The sequence below is a fragment of the Plecotus auritus genome, assembly GCF_963455305.1.
Source record: "Plecotus auritus genome assembly, chromosome: 9".
Lineage (NCBI taxonomy): Eukaryota > Metazoa > Chordata > Mammalia > Chiroptera > Vespertilionidae > Plecotus > Plecotus auritus.
This window is the reverse complement of record NC_137783.1, coordinates 152,582,038-152,597,358: the sequence shown is the minus strand read 5'-3', so window position 1 is coordinate 152,597,358 and position 15,321 is coordinate 152,582,038. Positions and strand designations below refer to the sequence as shown.

Below are 15,321 nucleotides of genomic sequence, written 5' to 3'. Positions count from 1 at the left end.
CTCGTTCCTGACCAGCGTCCAGCCAGGGTTAGCCTGAGAAAGCGCAACTGGAGACTCCAGGGACTGGACTGTGGCTGGCTCCTGGGACCTCTTGGGTAACCAGGGGTCTCCCCACACCCCTCCCAGCTCGTGGAGAGTTTCTAGATGGGAATGGTCACAGGGCGAATGATCCGCAGAGCCAGGGTCAAAGGGATCCAACAGGGACTTCTGATTGGCCGAGAGCCACAGAACCACACGCCGTCAGAGATGAATGCCACCCGGCAGGTGAACACACCTCATGGTGCCGGAGCGGAGACGGAGGCCCAGAGCAGACGGGGTCTCCCCATGCCCACACGGCGAACGGCTCCCACCTCAGTTCTCTTCATCTCATTGCTCTCTCCGCCATGCCGGCAGCGATTCCAGATCCCTGGTTTTCGGAGGCATCTGGATTTTGTATAATTTAGTCTGTTAAATAAGTGGGGTTTAAGGCGTGTGACTACATGTGATTGTGATTTTGATTATCTTTTTTTTTAATATTTTATTGATATTTCACAGAGAGGAAGGGAGAGGGATAGAGAGCTAGAAACATCGATGAGAGAGAAACATCGATCAGCTGCCTCCTGCACACCTCCCACTGGGGATGTGCCCGCAACCAAGGTACATGCCCTTGACCGGAATGGAACCTGGGACCCTTCAGTACACAGGCCGACGCTCTATCCACTGAGCCAAACCGGTTTTGGCATGATTTTGATGATCTTATGAAACCTTTCAATTCAATAACTTACAGATCAGAGAAACACTTGCTCCTGCCACAGGGTCTAAGTGTGCGTTTGAAGATGATCGGCGGGGAGAGGAGCCTGGCAGACTCTGAGTGGCTGCCAGGCCTGTAGCCATGCTCTGAGCAAGGAGCCAAATGGTGAGCTTCATGCCTGCGGCCTGCTACCCTGGCCGGTGGACGGCGCCGAAACGGAATACTGCCATTTGAAGGCTGGACATGAGGCCAGTACCCAACGAGGTGGCTAGGTACGAGGACTCTGCCCAAGAGAAGCGTGCCTTAAGGGCCGTCTACTGAGCCGTTTGGAAGCCCAGCTCAGGGACACGGAGCAGGGAGTAGGGGGGCGGGGAGCAGCTGAGCTGGAGAGAGGATGGTGGGGTCCAGAACGGGGGCTCTGGGGACAGCAAGAAGGATGACTGGGTCACGTGAAGGGTCAGAGCATCCTGATGGGCATCTTAGCTCACCAGGAGTCCTGGTCATGTGACTGGGAAGTGCGTTCCTGGGCATCTTCCCTTCCCTTCCTGTGTCTGCAGAAACAACCCTGGAACAGCCCGGAATGGTCATGGCCAGGACGTCCTGGGGGCCCCCCTGAGTCCTGCACGGCTGGAAGGTGGAGGAGGTGTGAGGTGGCGAGTGTTCCTCGCTGAGCCCATTCCTATCCCTCCACGTCGAGACCTGGGCAAGCCCAGGGGCGGCCTTGGTGGCCCCGTTGTCAGCTGACCCTAAGCCGAGTGCCGTGGGATGGGATGGGGGAAGTCAGTGCGGGGCGTGTGTGAAGGGCAGGGCTAAGAGAAGGTTGGTGCAGTCCAGGGGCCGAAAGAATGAGGCTGGGTTTCAGGGTGCAAGGTCAAGGGCAATTAAAGCAGGTTGGGGTCTGGTCATGACAGGCCTTGTAACAGCACTTGAACTTTCCCCCCATGGGGAGCCACAGAAAGGTCGACGTGAGGGTGCAGTATGATCTCTTTCCTGTTTGTTAGGCTCGGTCTCAAATATTTAAATACAGATCTGAGAGTACTTAGCTCTGTGGCCAATCAGCAAAGCCCTGGAGTGTCTGAGTTGTCCAATACGGCAGCCACTGGCCACTGCCGAGGGCTGAGCTGAGCTGAGCAAGTCTGACATGAGATGTGCCTTCTGTATGTTAGCATAACATACACGCCAGATTTTGAAGACTCAGTTGAATTGAAAGCTATAAAATATCTCCTTGATAACTTCAAATGGATTACATACAGAAAGGGTAACATAGGAATATGCTGGGCTAAATGCAATGTATTATGATGATGTCTGATATACTATTATTAAAATCAATTTCACTTTTTTTTTAACTTTAAAAAAGCCGCTACTAGGAATTTTCAACTTATATCGGTGGCTTGCTTTTTTTTTTTCTCTTCCACTGGCCAGTGCTGGAGAGAGTGAGAGGAGGGTCCCAGGAGAGATGATGGAGGGAGAGGACCTAGTGTTACAGGAATGGAAACCCTTGAGTCTAACTTTAACAAAAAGGGGGATTTACTCGGAGAATCCAGGAATATTTCCTAGAACCCAGGCTCAGAAAGTGCATCCAGGGCTGACAGGGCCCTGGGACCTGGCGCCATGAAGAGTCAATGCAAATAGACTTACCAGTTGTCCATGGGGGCCCAGGCGGGCTCTTGTCCTCCTCGTCCCTGCGCACCGGCTCTCTCCTTTCTCTGCATCTGTTCCACCCGCACCTGGACCAGCCCGCCCTCGTGCTAACGGGCCTTCCCAGGACCGGGACCAAGAGACGGACTAGAAGCTCCACGCTCAGATCCCGACCCAGGACGGAGCAGGGGATTAACGAGATTTGGATCAGCAGTGGCCTCGGGCCGTCGTCCGCACCAGAGGTGTAAGGTCATGTAACTGTTTAGTTAGCAGATTCTGGGGTCCTAGATTGTGCTGCACTAGCACGGCCAGGGGTGAACCTGAGGCGGGGGGTGGGGGTGGTGAAGGATCCAAGAAGACAGACAAGAGAGTAAAGCTGGGGCTAGGTGGGACTCTGCTCTCGGATGGAGAGACAGTGCCACAGCCTGCAAGCCGAATCTTTATTTTATAGCCAGATCCCACGAGGCCAAGGAAGGGCGTGGTCAAGATGTTCACAACGTTCTCTCGGGTTTCAAATCTACTCAATTCCATGCACCTGAACTCTATCAAGCTTTGTTTTGGCAGCACTTGCTGCCCCTCCCGCAGCCCATATCACTCAGCCACCTGGGACCACAGGTTCAGACCATCAGGTCAAGCTCACAGCCATAGCCTTTGGCTATCATTGTGCTGGGAGGGCTTTGCCCTCCACGCTGGGACTTGCACGTGGCTTTGCCACGAGAGGACCGTGCCCGCTCGTTCGTCCGAGGCTTGAACCTGTCCAAACGCTGTAGCCGCTCTCCACACTAGACCTTTGAGGAGATCCCACGGGAGACAGAAGGCGCAGCCAGAGTGTGGGAGGGCACTGGGAAGGCGTGGCCAACAGAACCAAACCTGCTGAGAGTCCAAGTAAGAAGGAGGGACGAGAAGTGACCTTTGGACTTGGCACGGGGATGCTGAGCGCCCATGGTGTTTCAGGGGAGGGGTGGGACCCGCAGCGGGCAGGGCAGACAGGCAGGAGGTTAGAGCGGAGACAGGCAGCTCCTCCAGGGAGTCTGGAAGTGGACAGGGGAGGAGACAGTGAGGTCTCTGGAAGGAGATGCGGCATCCGAGGAGGGTGCGTTTGCTTGCTTGTTTTTTGTTAAGATAGGAGACGCTTGAGCTGAACTGGTGATGGGAGGAGCCGGGAGGGAGGGAGTGGGCGGGGACCTAGGGGGAAGGCTGGACCCAGGGCCCCCAGGGAGGATGGGACTGGTAAGGGACCCGGGAAGATGGCAGCAGAGGTGGAAGGGGTCAGCTTTGGCTGACGTTTTCTCCGTCACATAGGAGACACAGCTGTCTGGTGGGCGTGGGGCTGGGACATGGACCAGAGACTTGGGGCGAGCAGGGCAGGAAGATCTGCCTGCAGCCGTGCTGGTTCGTCCCGCCATCTGCTCACAGGCGCTGTGGGGCGTGTGGGTACACACGTGCTATCCACGCATGGGACCGGCTCCGAGCTGCGGTGTCCCTGCCCAGACTCATAGGGCGAGGCCCTCACCCTCAATGCGATGGTGATTGGAGGCGGGGTCCTGGGGAGGTCATTAGGGATAGGTGAGGCCCTTAGGGCGGGGCCCTCATGATGAGGTTAGTGTCCTTATAGAAGAGACCCCAGGAAACATGCCTCCTTTCCCCTCCCCCATGTGAGGGTGCAGTCAGAAGGTGGCTGGCTGCAAGCCAGGAAGAGAGCCTGACCCGGAAGGCGCTGCGTCTGCCAGCACCTTGACCCCGGACTTCCCAGCCTCCAGAACCGTGAGCGAGAAATGCCTGTGGTTTAGGGACCCGGTCTGTGGCGAGTTGTTAGAGCAGCTCGAGCAGGCTGATAGGTGAGGCTTAGAGTGTGCATGCCTCGGCGTACGGACACGTGTACGCATGTGTTCACATCAGCCCAGCTCATGTACATGCAAGTACAGACGATGGATGTGCAGCTCACACGTCCATACGTGGCTGCCCCCTTCGCCTTCCCCTTCCTGAGCAGCAGTGTTGCTCGTTGGCGTTTATTGAAACCTCCCATTAAAGGAGGGGTGGAGGCCAGAGGGGAGGGAGGCCGTCTTTGTGGGGATGGAGCCAGGGGGCCCAGGGGGCTTCAGGGGAAGGGAGCTGGCACAAGGGGGAGAGCGGCAGTGGGGAGGGGCGAGGCAGAAGAACGGCAGGGCCGGGCTGCAGGGAGGGCGAGGGCAAGGCGGATGGGGAGGCTGGTGGTTGAATCTTTGCCCTGGTTGGGGCTGGGCTGGGAGATGAGGTGGTGGAGATACTGTCCCCGAGCTCTCAGGAGACTCGTTCTAAGAGCAGGGACCCGCCCAGGCCCCCAAGAGGCCTCTGGAACCCCGAGGCAGGCAGGGGCCTGGCTGGGACTAGTCTCTGGAGGCAGGGAAAGGGGGTTCCGTCGCCCTCAGCTGGGGCGCAGGTCTGGTCCGCAAGGCTGCAGGGGGATCCTCTGGGAGTCGTTTTCCGCTTCCGGCTCCGGCTTGGGCTCCTTTGCGGGGGGAGACCTGGGGAAGAGAGCGTAGGGGGAGCCCGGGGCCTGGGCCCCTTCCCCAGAAGCAACACGGCAAGGCCAGGGCAGGGACTGACCACGTCTCCACGTCCTCGATGGTCTCCGGCAAGGGCTGGTTGAGGGTCTCCGGCAGGAAGAGGGAAGCACCGCCTCCCAGGAGGGCGGTGGCTCCAAAAATGATATTGGGGACAAAGGGGTGCAGCTCCCCCGTGATTCTCACCAGCGGCGCCGTCATGCTCCCTATGCGAGTCAGCACGTTGCTCACGCCCATGCCTGTTTGCCTGGGGAGTTCAGAGCAGGGGTGGGCAACCTGTGTGTGGGGTTCTGAGAGGACAGCCCTGGGGCCCGGGGCAGGGGGCGGGAGGAGCCACCATCCCACTGGACCCCGATCCTTTGGCCGCGCCAGTCCCCGGCCCAGCACCTACCGGATGACTGTGGGGTACAGCTCACTCGTGTAGAGGAAGAGGCAGCTGAAGGAGCTGGACAGACATCCCTTCCCGAACACAGCCAGCACGGTCCTCAGGGTCTGCAGGTCTGCAGGGGGGACAACACGGGCGGCCTTGGGCTCGGGAGTTCCTGCGTGCTCTCCTTCCTCCACAGAACTCGTCTCCCTTTTCGCTTTGGCTGCCAGGAAGCTCAGTTCCAACCAGAAAGCCACTCCGCCGTTCCCAGGACTTTGCGGGTGTGTGTCCTGCTGCATTTCTGTCTTTCCCTGGCTCCGGTTCCCTATTCTCCTTTATAGTTTGTTGTGCACGTTCTTGTCCTAAAATATCTCAAGTTCCGTTGGAAGGGTATAAGTGCATCGACACAAACATCCATACAAAATGAAAGCGACTTTTCCAAGGTCATGGTGGGGGGGCGGGGAGCGGGTCGTGGGGTCTCCCATGAGCCCTGGCCTCCATCCCAGCGTGTTTTCTCCAGCGATGCCCAACCCTCGGAAAGCCCTGCACACGGTCCAGACAGCACCGTGCCCTCCCGAGGCAGATCTGAAAGGACTCTGACATCCCCTAGCCCAGTGGTCGGCAAACTCATCAGTCCACAGAGCCAAATACCAACAGAACAACGATTGAAATTCCTTTGGAGAGCCAAATTTTTTAAACTTAAACTTCTTCTAACGCCACTTCTTCACAATAGACTCGCCCAGGCCGTGGTATTTTGTGGAAGAACCACACTCCAGGGGCCAAAGAGCCGCATGTGGCTCGCGAGCCGCGGTTTGCCGACCACTGCCCTAGCCCAACTGAGTTATTTCCTATCAGTAGATGCGAGGCCTGAGCCCCAGAGAGCACAGGGACCCGCTCAAGATAACACAGTGACTTAGAGACAGAAGCAGCAGAACCGGGGCCCCTGCCCCCCCTTCCCCGCCCGACACAGGGGCCTGCAGGGGCCAGCCTCCTTCAGGGGCTCAGGGAGCCGCCAGCCTCTCACCCGAGGGCACGAAGATGAGAGCCAGGATGGCCGCCCCAGCCAGGAGCAGGGCGATGACCTCGGTGGTGTGCCGGCCCAGGTAGCTCATGGAGAGGATGGTGATGAACTTGGCTGGGATGTCCACCCCCCCAAAGATGACCTGGAGGAGGTAGAGGTTGACTCCAAAATCTTCCACACCCATCGCCAAGCTGTAGTAGGCGAAGCCGGTGGAAAACCTGGGGGCAGGGAGGCGTCGGTCAGCACCGGCCACAGGCTGGGCCTCGCCCCCCACTGGTCCCCGCGTCACCAGGACGATGAACAGTTTCATTTGCGGCCCAACCTCAGCTGACGGGGAGGGGCTGGTCCAGTGCCGTGTTGAAGTCGCAGATTGTGTCTCAGATCAGGGGGCAAGTGCTGGGATCGACTGGTTATGCCTGACACGGGCACGGACTAGGACAGCCTTGGGCAAACTACGGCCCGCCGGCCGGATCCGGCTGTTCTATCCGGTTCTCTTGCTCTCCCCTCCACTCCTTTACTTTGAATTTATATTAGTTCACACACTCCATCCATGCTTTTGTTCTGGCCCTCTGGTCCAGTTTAAGAACCCATTGTGGCCCTCGAGTCAAAAAGTTTGCCCACCCCTGGCTAGGATGTGGTGGCACAGATGCCACATCACTGACTCCAGGGAAGGTCAGGGCTGGAGGACTCTTGGGGACCACAGGAGGCAGGGGATGGAAATAGTTGAACCTCCAGAGCAGCGGAGGTGAGGCCCAGCTGTGTGGGGTCGCTTCGATCAGGGGTCGCCCCGTCCCTTCCCAGAAGTGGGGGTTGCTTTTGAGGAGTTCCTGGACCCATTGAACCCTATTTAGCGATGGCGGGATGGAGGAGGGCCGGAGGGCCAGGGCACAGGGAGGGCTTGGAAGGGGCCGTGGAATGCCCGACAGAAGACTCGGGAGAAACCCAGTGTCTGTCCTCAAGTCTGAAGCCTCGAGGGCCAGCCTCCGAAGACCCTTGCTCTGTGGGTCTCAGAGGAAAGACCAGACCAGTGTGTGTGTGTGCGTGCGTGCGTGCGTGTGCATGTGTGTGTGCGTGTGTGTGCGTGTGTGTGTGCGTGTGTGTGTGCGTGTGCGTGTGCGTGTGCGTGTGCGTGTGTGTGTGGGGTGACCGGGAGGCACAGCATGCGGGAAACTGTCCGCTGAAGGGTTTGGAGCGTTTGCCCTGAGGCTGGAGGTGACCCCAGAGGAAAGCAGACGCCGATGGCCAGACTGGGGCGTGGGGCAGGGGCACAGCCATTTCTGGGGTGGGGGCTGGGCTGGGCGGCCCAGGGGAGGGGCTCCTCCCGCAGGTCCCCTCGGCTTTGCCCACCTGGACCTGCCCTGCGGGAGGCCTTGCTCCTCACCCCTGCGGTGGCAGAGGGGCCAGGGGTGGGCGGGGAGGGGGCGCGTTACCAGGCCAGGGAGAGGCAGAAGGTCACGCGCCGCAGCACGGGTGTCCGGAACAGGTCCGCTACGCTGTAGTTGGCCTTGGCCAAGGAGATCTCCTTCTGCAGGTCGAGTTTGAGCTCCTGGGGGCAGAGGGAGGGGAGGGTGCATGAGTGAGCCGCTGGCAGGCAGGAGGGAGAGGGGAAGGTGCAGGCCGGCTGCCTGGAGAGGAGCTTGTGAGCAGGGGACAGGAGGCAGGAGGAGGGCACAGCCCCAGAGCAGAGCCCAGTGTCCCCCCGCCCCCCGCCCTCCCTACCTCCAGGCTGAGTTTCTCTCCCTCCTCCTTCCTGCCATTGAAGGCCGCCACCCACTGGAGGATCTTCAGGGCCTTCAGAGACTTTCCAGACAGCACCATCCAGCGGATGGACTCTGGGACCCACCTGCGGCCGGGACAAGACCCCGGGGCTCAGCCCGCGCCCGAAGCCCCTTGAGAGGCTGGAAGAGGAGGGACAGCAGGGCCGAGGGGCAGGAGGCCAGAAACCGAGCTGCCTTCGCGCACATTCCGTGGAATTGACACCTGGCCAAGCTCCGCACCTGGGCTGCCTGCGGCCACACACATCCCACTGCTCTCCTCCCCTTTCAGGGGCCTCCCTCTGCCCCCACCTGCTGCTGGCCTCCGGGGTGTCCTCCTCAGCTGGGAGCCCGGGGCGCTAGGCCGGGCAGGGGGCCGGGGCAGGCATGGCCCGCTTGCAGCCGCACGGCTGGCGGGTCTGCGCGTCTACCTCCCCACCTTCCTCGGCTGCATTCCCGGTCCTGGGTGAGGGCAGCTTGGACAGGGAGCTAAGGTTGGGGTGTGGTCTAGGGCAGTGGTCGGCAAACTCATTAGCCAACAGAGCCAGATATCAACAACAGTGCAACGATTGAAATTTCTTTGGAGAGCTAAATTTTTTAAACTTAAACTTCTTCTAATACCACTTCTTCAAAACAGACTCGCCCAGGCCGTGGTATTTTGTGGAAGAGCCACACTCAAGGGGCCAAAGAGCCGCATGTGGCTCGCGCGCCGCAGTTTGCCGACCACCGGTCTAGGGAATGGGTGGAGGACCCTGGATTCTCCCGCAAGGGACCCACTCTGCTGGGGTGTGTGTGGGGAGGTGGGGACGCGAGCACAGCATGGTCCTGGGGTGGGCAGGGGGCACCCTCACCTCCGGGCCGTGCTTTGGGGTTGGTTCGCCCTGAGCAGTCCCCGAGGGTCACTGGGTGTGGCGAGAAGGGAGTGATGTTTGGCAAAGTCTGGTCTGAGTGGAAGTCGCTCGGGCGGTAGCCCCTGCAGGCACCAGGCCTGGCCCCGCGAGGCCCGTGGGGGGTGGCCCTTGGCCACCTGGCTCCGCTGAGAGGGGCTTCCAGGGCCTGTAGCCCCCGGGCCCGGGTTGGTCTGTGTCGGCCCTGACAGTCTCTCAGCCTGCTCTCCCCAAGACTGTCAGCGCTTCCTCCCATCACCAGGCAGGGCCTGACCTCCACCCCCTCTACTGAGCATCATGTCCGCGGTGGCGCCCCGTTAGCGACCTTCCTGTGGGCCAGCACGGGGAACCCTGTGTGACAGGCGGCGTCTTTGTTTTGCTTAGAAGAACCTTGAGGCCCGGAGCGGGCAGGCTTGTCCCAAGCAGCACAGCAAAGGGCCAGGCGCTCGACCGCACCCTGGTGATCCCACCGTTATTTCAACTCGTGGCTCCTTCTCTGCCCCCATCCCAGGCGGAGGACATGTCCCGGCTCCACCCTGAAGCCTCTCCCCACCTCTCTCACCCCAAGATGGCCCACCCCCTCTAGAAGCTTCTGGTTCTCTTTTCCACATGGAGGTCCCATCCCAGCTCTGTATCGTTTCGTGTAACCTTGGGGGGTCGCTTCACTTCTCGGAGCCTCGGTTTCCTCTCTGCGAACTGGGAACAATGACGCCCCTTCGCGCGGAGGTGCCGTGAGGGTCGGACACAGCGCGGGCCGGAGCCCAGCACAGGGTCTCGCACACGGTAAGCGCTCAGCCACGGTTCCTCCCCGACGGGCTCCTTCTCCCGGCTCGCTTATTGCTTCCTGTTCCTCCACTCCACCTATCTGCCGGGGGTTGTGTCCCGTCTGCGAATGAGCACTTGGCCTTTTGGGGATCTCTGACCTAGGCGCCTCGATTTCCTCGGGTTCTAGGGATTTGAGCTTTCCTCCTCTTTATACTTCAAACCCAGAAGTCCCCAAACGGTGGATTTTCCCTGCAAAACGCCTCTCAAACTTGTCCCCTGGATCCCCTTGTCCATACAGTGACCTCCCTTCTGTCTCTTGTCCCACCCACTGGGGTCTGTCTGTCTGTCCCCACCCACTGGGGTCTGTCTGTCGGTCTGTCCCCACCCACTGGGATCTGTCTGTCTGTCCCCACCCACTGGGGTCTGTCTGTCTGTCTGTCCCCACCCACTGGGATCTGTCTGTCTGTCCCCACCCACTGGTGTCTGTCTGTCCCCACCCACTGGCGTCTGTCTGTCTGTCCCCACCCACTGGGGTCTGTCTGTCGGTCTGTCCCCACCCACTGGGATCTGTCTGTCTGTCCCCACCCACTGGCGTCTGTCTGTCTGTCCCCACCCACTGGCGTCTGTCTGTCTGTCCCCACCCACTGGCGACTGTCTGTCTCTCTGTCCCCACCCACTGGGGTCTGTCTTTCTGTGGCCTCGGCCCTCCACGGCCTCGGCCTCCGGTTTTCTGTGCCCTCTGCAGCCTGGCCCTGTCCTGTCCATCTCAAGTGACCCTTCTCCGCTGCAGACACAGACACCTGCTCCCTCCTGCGCCCCGCCTGTGTGCGGGGACGTCCTCCCCCCCGCAGTGCCCTCCCGGCTGGGACAGGGACAGCCAGAGCTGGCCAGCCTGGTCGGACAGGGCTTCTGTTCGGCTCAGGGCGGCCTAAGGAGGGTGGAGGGGAGAGGACCACGTACCAGGACAGCAGGAAGAAGGCAAAGAAGGGAACAGACACGGTCAGCTGCAGCCAGCGCCACTGGGGGATGGCGTAGGCCAGGCCGGGCAGAATGAACTGGCCGGCGGTGTAGAAGTAGCCGATCCCGACCGTCATGATGGCTCGCAGCTGCGTGGGCATCCACTCGACAGCTGCAGGAGGAGCCCAAGGACCGGGTTAGGGTCCTTCTGGGCCTGGGCACCTCCCTGTGAAGGGGCGCCAGCTCCTGCCCGCCACTGGCTGCTTGACCTGTCTCTGACCCAAAGGGTTCCCTGACCCCATTTTACAGGTGCTGCAACTGAGGCTCAAGAAGGTAGGACTCCAGCTGAGGTCTGTCTGACTCCCAAGCCCTTGCTCTTGACTGCCTCTCCAGTAGCAAGTGACTTCCCTGGTTTTGCCTCAGTTTTCTCATCTGTATAATGGGGAGAATTAGTAGCAGACGGAATGAGATCAGGTACCTGGCAGAGAGCCAGGCCCAGGGAACGTGCTCAGTACTGGCAGCTGCTGTATAGTGTTGTCATGTTCAGAGGGGAGTCCTGAGGGCCTCTGCCAAGGCCATAGGGGGCCCGTGGTTGAGCCAGACCCAGACCCAGACCCCCCTGGCTCCGCGTCAGGCGGGCGCCCCCTCCCCCCTTCCCTGTGGCTCACTCAGGATCACGGTGCTCAGGGTGATCCCGGCCATGCTGAAGCCACACAGGAAGCGCAAGACCATGTAGATGGCAAAGGAGGGGCTGAAGGCTGCGCCCGAGCCGCCGGCCGCCAGCAGCAGGTAGCTGCCCGACAGGATGGGCTTCCGGCCAAACCTGCAGCTCAGAGGAGAGGGGGCCGGGTTAGCCGCGAGCCAGCCAAGACCAGTGGCCCGGCCAGCCTGGAGCCAAGGCTGGTCTCCCATCCCCCAGGGGTGCCAGGCCGGGCATGTAACTCCCTCCCCAGACAGGGCCTGGCTTGTAATTGCTTTTTTATGACCACGTTTGCAAGGAGAGGTTTTAGTTAATGAGTGATCTCCTCCACCTCCAGCTTAGCTGCCTGCGCAGGGTCAAAGGGTCAGCCCATCTCTAAGCAGTCCATCCCCCACCTCCACCGCCACGTGGCTGCTGCCCTGGGTCCCCTGCCCTGGGTCCCCTGCCCTGGGTCCCCTGCCCTGGGTCCCTGCCCTGGCGGTCTCCCCACTGGGTCTGTGGAGGCTGGAAGCCTTGGGTCACTAGGGCTTTGGGTCAGAGAGAAGACTGTGGCTAAGAGAAGGCCTGGGTCTCGCCCAAGGCTGCACAGCAAGGACTGCCCCCACCTCCCCCAGCTCTTGGCCGCTTTGGGGGTCCATGGGTGGAGCAGAGGGGCGGCAGGGGCGTCACCAGGGATTGTGCCCCCCTTGGGAGGCCCCAGCGTCTCACCTGTCAGACAGGCCTCCCAGCACGATGCCCCCGACCAGCGTGCCCGCCATGAACACGGACTGGGCCATCTCCTTCAGCTTGTTGGAGTCACACACCAAGTCCCACTGCGCAAGAGAGAGAAGCAGCCCGCTCAGCCCCGTGCGCCCCCACCTGCCTGGCCTGGGCCAGGTCCCTGCCTCCCAGGCACCGTGACCCCCTCAGGCTCCTAGGTCTCCCTGTGGCTCTTCGGCCCGGGCCTGGGGTTTTGTAATGACAACAACCCTCTAGCATGTGTGGCTGTCAGACGACTTACTAAGTCTGCTCGGCCGTCACACCCCGGTCTGTCCCCAGCCCCTCCGAGCTTGCCTGCACCCCGTGGCTCCCCAAGGCCAGCTCCTTTGCTGTGCTCTCACCCGCTCCTCTGTGGGGACATCCCTCCGCGGATGCACCTCGCTCCGTCCACACCCTCACTCTCTCACTCTGCCCTGACCCCTCCTCGTCAGCACGGGCCCAAACCTCTCCGTCTTACAACCTCTTTCCCCCCAGGTCCCCTCCACCCGCCCCCCCTTCCCTTGGCCAGGGAAGCCAGATCTCTTATAGGAGGTGCAGGACTTGCTATCCCACCCCTCCCGCTTCTTCCCCTCCTGCCTCTGCCGCTCTGACCTGCGTCTGCCTCTCCCAGCCCTGGCACCCCCTCTGCGAAGCTGTGCTCCCCCAAGCCAGCCACGGTCTTTCCCACCACATCAAGGGAACCACCTGACTTGTCTGCGTAGCCCTTGACCCTGCAGACCCCTCTGTCCACCTCACTGCCTCTGTGGGCTCCTTTCCCTCCACCCGTGTTTCCCCACGCGCGCCTCTTTCTATGCCCTTTGCCCAGGAAATGCCACGGCTCCTCTGGCTTCAATGGCTGTTTCATGGTGAAGACTCCGAACCCATCGCTCCAGCCCGACCTTTCTTCTGCCTCGGGACCAGGAGGTTGGGCTGCCCGTTGCCGCCTTGACCCCCCTGCCCCCCCCGCCCCCTGCATGATGGCTGTCTCGGCGTCCGCTTGTCACCCCTGCCTGGAGGCCTCCGTCTCAGCGCTGGTGGCCCCTTCATCTCCTCCCTCACCCGCTCCTCCACCCCTCAGCCCCCCGGTTTCTAACGTGTTAGTGTTTCTTGAATCTGGATTCTTCTATGTCCACGACGGCTATCGGAGTGCAGGCCTCCCCTTGGATTAGAGCAAGGGCCGATGGGTATGAGGTTTGCCACGCACCAGGCCCCTTCCAGGCCCTCACGCCTTCAGTCCGCACGACAGCTTCCGATGGTGCGCTGTCACCCCAATTTGCAGACGAGGAAACTGAGGCCCAGAGCGGATCACTGCAACGCCTCCGGCCTCCTGGCCCGCCCCCCGGCCTGGGACCTCAGCCCCTCCCAGCCGTCCTGTCCCCAGTGATCCCAGCGACCGTCTACAAGGCCCTCACATCCGGTTCCTGTCTCGCCTCAAGCACTCACGGGCTTCCTCGGGTCCCTCCGGGTGCGGGGGAAGCTCTGTGAACACAGATTTATACAGCCTCACGCCCTGGCCCCTGCCGACCCGCCTGGCCTAATCTCCCGCTAATCCCCAGCACGCACCCTTTGTCCATTACGTGTGTAATGAAGTGGAGAATCTGATTCACTAGAAATGCCTCACCAGAATGTTCTGGAAGCGAAACAGTGCAGGGGGAGCACCCCACCTTCCTCTGCTGGATGTCAGGAAAGGGGGGGCCGCGGGGATAAGCCTGCAGGTCCTCCTCTGCCTCAGAGGGCCCAGCAGGGCCGGCGAACCCACTGGGCGCTCCGCTCCGGCTGGAGAGGGAGCCTGCGTGCTGTGTGCATGGGGTGGGGAGGGACCCGGGGACAGGAGGGAGCGAGGGGGTGTGGGAAAAGCACACAGGAGCGTCTAGAGCAGCGGTGGGCAAACTACGGCCCGCGGGCCGGATCCGGCCCGTTCGGCTGTTCTATCTGGCCCGCGGAGCCGAAAGAGCGGAGGGTTCTCTTGCTCTCCTCTCCGCTCCTTTACTTTGAATGTATATTAGTTCACACAAACACTCCATCCATGCTTTTGTTCCGGCCCTCCGGGCCAGTTGAAGAACCCATTGCGGCCCTCGAGTCAAAAAGTTTGCCCACCCCTGGTCTAGAGAGACTTCCGGTTCTTTGTGGCATGCTGTGTAAAGCGGGCTTTCTCCCTTCCGGTTGGTGGGCATGGAGACGACCAGAGCAACTGGGGAAGCCATGTGTTGAAGATGGTAGAGCTGCTGTCACGCTGGGTCCTTGAATGACCTCATGGAGCAGAGTCGCCCATTAGCCTGAAATGCTCATCCGAGAACTATTGCATGAGAAAGAGAAACACTTCTATATCTTCTTTTTTTCTTTTTCTTAAAAGGAAGGAAGGAAGGAAGGAAGGAAGGAAGGAAGGAAGGAAGGAAGGAAAGAAGGAAGGACCAAGTGTTTCCCTAGGTCCTTTTTGCTTGTGATGGTGAGTTTTTTTTGTTTTTTTTTTAATATATTTTATTGATTTTTTACAGAGAGGAAGGAAGAGGGATAGATAGTCAGAAACATTGATGAGAGAGAAACATCGATCAGCTGCCTCCTGCACACCTCCTACTGGGGATGTGCCTGCAACCCAGGTACATGCCCTTGACCGGAATCGAACCTGGGACTCTTCAGTCCGCAGGCCGATGCTCTATCCACTGAGCCAAACCGGTTTTGGCCACTTCTATATCTTTTAAGCTGCTGAGTGATTGTTTTAGCAACCCAGCCTCCCCTGATACACCCCAGCACGATGGAAATTTGCAAATGGAAATTTGATCTCCGCCCCCCCCACCCCCCCAGGCTCCATGCTATTTAGTGCTTGAAGAGATCAGAGCGTTTGGATCGCGGGAGGGTCAATACCAGACATGCTTGGGTTGGTTTAAGGCAGGGGTGGGCAAACTTTGACTCGAGGGCCACAATGGGTTCTTAACCTGGACCGGAGGGCCGGAACAAAAGCATGGATGGAGTGTTTGTGTGAACTAATATAAATTCAAAGTAAAGGAGCGGAGGGAAGAGCAAGAGAACCCTCCACTCTTTCGGCTCTGCGGGCCGGATAGAACAGCCGAACGGGCCGGATCCGGCCCGCGGGCCGTAGTTTGCCCACGGCTGGTTTAAGGCCATTGCCCTACTCCACGGTCAGAGACCAGATCTGCGGGGTCTTGCTTTCGGCCGTGGCCCCGGTGGTGATGGAGGCTTTAGAATACCTGCTGCAAAGCCAG

The 15,321-nt window shown here is 60.2% G+C and overlaps 1 protein-coding gene across 1 annotated transcript in view; it reads right to left on the bottom strand.

The window, feature by feature from the left end:
* SLC22A6 (solute carrier family 22 member 6) overlaps positions 1 to 15,321 on the bottom strand; it is a 38,179-nt gene that overhangs the window by 11,176 nt on the left and 11,682 nt on the right. The window contains exons 3-10 of the mRNA XM_080640754.1: positions 12,071 to 12,174; positions 11,331 to 11,485; positions 10,666 to 10,834; positions 8,019 to 8,142; positions 7,730 to 7,845; positions 6,303 to 6,517; positions 5,303 to 5,411; positions 4,955 to 5,158 (exon numbers count right to left, since the gene is read on the bottom strand). Coding sequence (XP_080496880.1) covers positions 4,955 to 5,158; positions 5,303 to 5,411; positions 6,303 to 6,517; positions 7,730 to 7,845; positions 8,019 to 8,142; positions 10,666 to 10,834; positions 11,331 to 11,485; positions 12,071 to 12,174 — 1,196 coding nt within the window. The remainder of the gene's footprint in view (positions 1 to 4,954; positions 5,159 to 5,302; positions 5,412 to 6,302; positions 6,518 to 7,729; positions 7,846 to 8,018; positions 8,143 to 10,665; positions 10,835 to 11,330; positions 11,486 to 12,070; positions 12,175 to 15,321) is intronic.